The sequence below is a fragment of the Blennius ocellaris genome (genome assembly GCF_963422515.1).
Source record: "Blennius ocellaris genome assembly, chromosome: 23".
NCBI classification, from domain to species: Eukaryota; Metazoa; Chordata; class Actinopteri; order Blenniiformes; family Blenniidae; genus Blennius; species Blennius ocellaris.
The window spans coordinates 16,590,956-16,597,707 of record NC_137672.1 but is presented as its reverse complement, the minus strand read 5'-3'; the positions used below and the strand labels follow the sequence as shown (position 1 = coordinate 16,597,707).

The 6,752-nt window shown below is 39.2% G+C and overlaps 1 protein-coding gene across 1 annotated transcript in view; it reads left to right on the top strand.

Annotated features, from left to right (window-relative positions):
* Positions 1–1,545: 1,545 nt before the first annotated feature.
* LOC308146843 (diacylglycerol kinase delta) overlaps positions 1,546–6,752 on the top strand; it is a gene marked incomplete at its 5' end in the record, with an annotated part of 66,605 nt that continues 61,398 nt past the window's right edge. The window contains 2 exons of the mRNA XM_080518795.1: positions 1,546–1,638; positions 2,204–2,308. Coding sequence (XP_080374921.1) covers positions 1,546–1,638; positions 2,204–2,308 — 198 coding nt within the window. The remainder of the gene's footprint in view (positions 1,639–2,203; positions 2,309–6,752) is intronic.

Genomic DNA, 6,752 nt, shown 5'->3' with positions numbered 1-6,752 from the left:
CCCAGATATTCTTCTGATTTGATTTTAGTACCGCTGATTATGTTTATATTATATATTATGTATACATTATACTAAATTACTATGAAGTACTGCTCTTATAAAATCCAGTAAAAGTACAGAATTTCTATTTCTTACCTTAAATCCATGTTATATTCCTCCAGCATAGAGGTAGATAGAGTACTGACAAGTAGTACTCAAGTACAGTTACAGTTGCACCTGAATTGAACATATTTGCAAAGCAGAAGTGCTGCGGTTATGTAAATATAAAGTACAGAGTACTCTTCTCGAATTCAATCAGTTACTTTTTAGAGAAAATACTGATACTCGTATAATTACATTTCTATTGCCACAGCAGTTTCTTTCAACAAGTGAAAGTACTTATGATTAACAAAAGCACAATTACACAAGTACTCTTCTGAAAACTACACAAATGTCATTGTATTGTGTCAACAGAAAGCATTTGGTTCATTTACTGATAGAATATCGACATCACAACTGAGAAAATACTCTTTATTTCAAGAATTAGTAAGTTCAGCAACTATTTAACTGCTTTATTTGCTGTTCCTTGGGAAGTTGCTGTTGTTCAACATACTCCAGGAAAATCCTCTGCTGAAAATCTAAGTTACTTTACAACCAGAGTCAAAATCTGCTGTTTGATATAATTCATTCGTGTATGATATCTGTATTTTTAGGAACATTTTTATCTGTTAAGCCATAGCATGGTTGAATGTATGGGGCTGCAGGATGCATGTGAACATGTAAACACGTGACGATGTTGCTGAGTATTTTGATAACGAGATAATTGCTGGTAAATTAAAGCGCTTTGTTTATTTATTTATTTATTTAAAATATTCTCCAACATATGCATTTTTCAGAAGCCAATTATGGATTTTTGTCTCTTTTTAAAAATGTATGTATGTATTTATGTATTAAGTCATGTATTTATTCATTCCATCCATCCATCCATCCATCCATCCATCCAAGGATTGTCATTTTACACTTTGCATGGTTGTTTTACTGGTTCAACCTACGTGCGACATCGTCCTGAAGGTCCGCCCCACATTCACAGCAGCTTTATTTAGAAACCTTGGGCCAACTGTAAAACCTCAGAAGTCTCCTTCAACACGACTTCAGGAAGAAGCAAAGAGGAAGTGAGAAACGGGTCCTCATTCAGTCTTTTCTCCCAATGTGACTCTGCTGGAAGCTGACTTACTTGGGAAAGTCAGTTGTTTATGTGGTCTGGACTTATAGAGCAGAGGCTGCCAACACTCTCAGCCAAGAAAAAAAAAAAAAAAGGCTCTCTAAGTTCTCTTCCGATCAATAATTCATCCCTCCATGTTTTTCAGACGGATCGGCAAGAGGACGAGCGTGGCGTCCCTGCAGCCTGCTGTCCCATCCCTCATCCTCTCCTCTCTTCCTCGGCTCGGCCAGACTTCACCTTTTCCTCTTCTTTCTCTTTCACTCCTCTTTCTCCTTCTTTGAAGTCTTTACTTCGCCCCCGTCTTCTCGCTTCTCGACCTTCTTCCCGCTCCTCCGACCGTCGCCATGGCATCTAAACTCAACCCGAACGTCCTGTACGTGGAGGGACACGGCGATTCCCTGGGGTCGCCCCAAGCGGACTCGGAAAGGACTCACATTGTGAGTACACTTTTATATTCGAAGCTTTTTTTTATTGGTGGAATTACAGAGACGAGATTAACCACATGGCTCCATAGCTATTCTCTAGCAGCAGATTATATCTTCTTTTCATTTTATTTAGACATCAAAAAACAATAGAAAAAGTCTATGAATGCTGAAACAGCTAAAATACAAAGCAAAATTAGCTAAAGATAGTACAAATTGCTGAAATGGACAAAAAAAACCAACCATCGGATAAACATGTAAAATCACTCACACATAAAAATGACTACAAATAGAAAAAAACAAAGAATATTAAAATGGCAACAAATGTGAATAGGATAAAAAAAGAAACAAAACAGCTAAAATGGCAAAAAAAATAATGGATGAATGAATGAATGAATAGCTTAAATGGCTAAATAAAAAAAATAGAAAATTGCTCAAATGGGATACAAATATTTGAAATGGCTATAACTAATAAAACCTCTACTGTTCTTAACTGTGCATTCAAAATAAGAAATATATTAAAAAAAAAAAAAAACCCTAGATTGAGTTTTATTTAAAAAAAATTTTTATCTCCTTCTAGGCTGGTGAAGCAGGAGAAGAGTCGTCCGACAGCGATGGAGAGCAAGAGGAAACGTCTCACAAGCTGATCCGCAAGGTGTCCACCTCGGGACAGATAAGAGCAAAGGTAAGAGACCCCCAGAGTGAAAGAGGAGGCGTGTGTCTGACTGGAGGAGAGCTTTGAGTCAAGCATTGAATTTCACTGCAGATGATGATGCTGTATGCGGATGATGTTATTGTATTTGTGCTCGACCGTCTGGTCAGTCTTTTGATACGTGTATGATGATATATTGCGAAATCCATCCTGGGGGTTGAAACTCTGGTGGAAAAGTCGCGATTTTGTTTTAGAAGCTTCACTGAACTTTTGGAGTTTCTTGGTTATTTAAGAGTTGAAATAAAATTTAAATATCTGACTGAAGGACGGAGGTGAATTCGACAGTGTTTCAAGGGTGTCTTCAACTTTCTAACAGCTTCTCGTTTCCTCTGTATCCCTGTCATTAATCACCTCTCGTGTCACTTTTTTAATCCATAGTTTAATATTTAGTTACAGTTACTACAGTTATAAATGAGTAATTTAACAGGCAACATGTGATATTCTTGTCAAGCATGAAGTTTATGTTTTTAATGCCAGCTCGTTTAAAGCTGATAATCTCATCTGGATCTCGTGTGGATTTTCACATTTTAACAGCGGACCAATCACAGCCCTTGTAGTCTGCGTACGTCCTCTCCCTCGTTCTGTTCCACGCCGAGCTCGCAGTTAGCCTTTTGCGTGTCGTTTGCGTTTGGAGCATAAATGAGTCTTAACGGGGTGCTCCTCCCCCAGTAAACAGGAGTACGGTAAAACAGTAACTTTCATGAGCGGTACAGAGACAGACGGCAGTTCTACGACTGTTTTCGCATTGCAAACGACAAAAGTGAAGGGTACCAAACCTACGGCTACGATAGCGATCGGTTCGGGGCTGCTGCAAGTGGTGGAGTCTCATTACATGTTATTATATCTGACCTCCGATCTCATACGAGTCTGCTGGAGGTCTGCTGATGCCGTGATAAGTTGTTCGGAAAAAGCTGTGACGTAACAAACAGGAACAGCTCCTCTTCATATTGGACTTCCCGTAGCTGCTTGGCTGCATCGGATTTATTGTAATGGATGAACAGATCAGTCTCCCACTGGCATTTAAAAACTCAGATGAGTGTGTTTCATCGAATATTAATGAGATTAAATCTACAATTTCAATACAAACAAAAGATGATGTATGTCCGAGATATCATTATCTGTGTGTGTGTGTGTGTGTGTGTGTGTGTGTGTGTGTGTGTGTGTGTGTGTGTGTGTGTGTGTGTGTGTGTGTGTGTGTGTGTGTGTGTGTGTGTGTGTGTGTGTGTGTGTGTGTGTGTGTGTGTGTGTGTGTGTGAGATCATTATCCATTACCTGCATTGACCATCAACTGTAAAACACACTCGGATCAATAGGAGACACAGGATACCCGGCAACCCTGCGTCGCCATGGCGACGGCATCCCATAATTCCCGGCCTAGATAAAGGTATTGGATATCAGTCTGGTATTGATCGGCTAATCTCATTGGACGCCGCCGTGACACGGTGTGTGTGTGTGTGGGTGTGTGTGTGTGCATATGAACACATCGCCATGGTTACTGGGTCAGTGCGAAGACCAGACCATAATAATTTAAATTATTTTTTTCTTTTTGTCACCGGCGGAGTTTAAATGAAGTCAGCCAGGAATTCATTATGACGGGGAATTTGTGTTCATATAGAATGAGCAGAATTTAGGAAAAGTAGAAAAAAAAACCCATTAATAAAATGTACCTAAACAGCCTGTTTCATTTAAGATGTCCAGTCTGTTTACCTCTGTAAATGCAATCATTTCGATGATTATGTTTGTGTAGATTGAATGGTTCATGAGTAATTGCATATAGATTTGTTAAAAAAAATATAATTCCACAAGTCAATAATGAACGATGGAGAAATGAAAGAAAAAAAATCCAAAACGTTGCCATTTTAAAGTACCGGCAAACCGAAAAATCTACATAAAAAAGTGATATTGTCAAGCTTTTTGATTGTGTTGTAATTTTAAAATCACTCAACTAAAATTGGCTTAAACTAAAATAAAATCTGCTGTAATGTTTGTGTTTAGACAGAAACATTACGTTTTTGGTAAATTTGTAATTATGTTCTTATCCTCTTAAATAAATATTTGGTAAAACGGTATTTATTTTCTGTCAGAATATTAAGAAAAACACTTGTTTGTATCATATAAAGCAGAAATCAGCTGCAAAATACAAGTAGAAGCAACTAGAAACTAATGTGAAACTGACAGTTGTCTTTCTACATGCAAACGGACTTTTTAGTTAGCGGTTTAGCTCATCACTTAGCTCAAGTAATAACCTACATACCGAAATATGTTGGCACATACTGTCTTGTACGTCTAGATGTCACTGTATGACAATAGAAGAATTGGTGCAGCGCAGCCGTAAAAGCTTCATAAATTTTAATGCGATTATCTACACACACAAAAATGCACAGCAGAAATTAAACTGAATATTAAAAAGATATACTATATGCAATATAAATTCTAAGCAAAGCTGGCGAAAAAGTTCAGTGTCAGATAAACCTGTGGGCGATTATAGTCCGGGGAATACGGTAACTCGGTGAATCGAGAAAACTTTGGGGTTCGGTTCGAGTCCGTGTGTCACTTTTTTCACGAGTTGGGATGAAAATCGTTTTTTTTTCCCTTTTCCACAATCCCACTCGGCCTGGCAGGCGCTCGCGCAGTAAATGTTTTGCCGCCGCCGGTTTACGGTCTTCTCTGTAATTAAAATGAATGTGACCTTGGAGATTTGCTAATTGGCTGACTCGGTAAAACTGAGCCTGTCGACTCCACCGAGCAGATTGGATTCTAAGCCTGATGGAGATTGATTCGCTGCACTCGGTGTGCGCGGCGGCCCTGTTCTGATGTCTTTGAGAAGGATTGGTTTCACTTTTTCGCCGGCTTGTTTAGGGTTTTTTTTTTTTTTTCCTTTTTTGACGTACAGAGCAGCAGCAGCAGCCTCACCGGGCTGGCGAGACGAGACAAACTCACGGTCTGTTGCGTGTGAGGAAGTGCTGTCGCGGTTGTCCTTGGCGCTGACACCCAGCTCGTAAACCGCAGTGTTTCTGTTTGACGTCTTTACGTCGCGCGCTACCTCCTGTCTGACTTCACACTTCCTGCCTGCCTCTCGCCTCGCTTTCAGGTGGCCTGTTGCATGAATTGTTTTTAAATCACGAAACTGTATGTCGGTTAAAATGCATGCGGCTTTTCAGTTTTCAATGACTGTTTTTTTCTTTTTAGAGAGAAGGTCTTTTGGTTCTCCAACTGGTCACATGTCAAGGAAAACCACATTAAGGCATTTTCTAGAATCTTCAGCAGAGAGATCAGGGGAAAAAAAACTGATTTGACCAAAATGTCAATGACATCCTTGTGAGGTCCAAACTGATCAAATCAAAGTGCCCGTGACGAGAATAAATAGGTGAGAAAACTCTAGTCCTGTTTAAGCAACAATAACAAGCTTTGTTTTTCCCCTTTTAGTGTCAGAAATTATCAGATTAATTTTTTTTGAAACACATGGAAATGCTTCAAACTTGTCATGTCAGTAGACAAGCTGAAACATCAACCCATGTATGCACACAGAGAACTGTATAAGATAAACTTACATGTTACTTCGGACCAATATTCTTCTTCGTAGTGGCCCATTCAGTATCTGCTGTTATATTAAATATGCCTCCACGTATGCAGACGATGGTGTTGTAAGTGTACACTGGCAATGCAATGGAAATAGGCCGTTTTCACTTCTCCCTCAATCAATCTTGGGCTTTACAAACATGAAAGTAGTCACTGCACATTATTGGCAAAGTTTCCTCTTTAAGTACGGGTATTTCTGAGTCCTCCTGTGAGCACCTGTGAGCTAATAGCTAGTGTTCGAGCACACGCGCAGTAATTCTCCCCTTCCTTCTACTGGCTTTGGCTCTCCAGGTTCTCTTTAATTTAATTCAGTGCTGACTTACTGCGAACGGCAGAATGGCCCCCGAGTTAGCAGTTAACTGTCACTGAGCTGAACGACGGCGTCGTGAAGTGAGTAAACGGGGAACAGGGAAGGGAGAAGGGAGTCAAAAAAAGTACGGTAAAGACAGTGATGTGTAAACATTATGGCCGTTAGAGGCGACACAAGCCAAAGCTAGCAAAACTGCTGCGTCTCGTACTTTCTCTCTGGCACTTAGGACAAGCAAAACGTATAAAAGACACACATTTACAGATAAACACAGCTGAATTTGATCTGCATACATTTATTTAATAAAAAAATTAATAAATTGCCGTTTTAGTGTTGAGCTACCTGCTACTTTTCAAATTAAAGGTATTAACCTTGCAAGAAAACCAGCTTGTAACCCAAATTTTGAGATTTTATTTGGGTTTTTCTATTTCAAATTGTGGTTTGATACATTTTGCTGAATTTTAAAGTTGTTGGTGTTTTTTCGTTGTCAAATTTGTGTTTTTAGTGTTGCATGTTCAAATTCAAGAAATG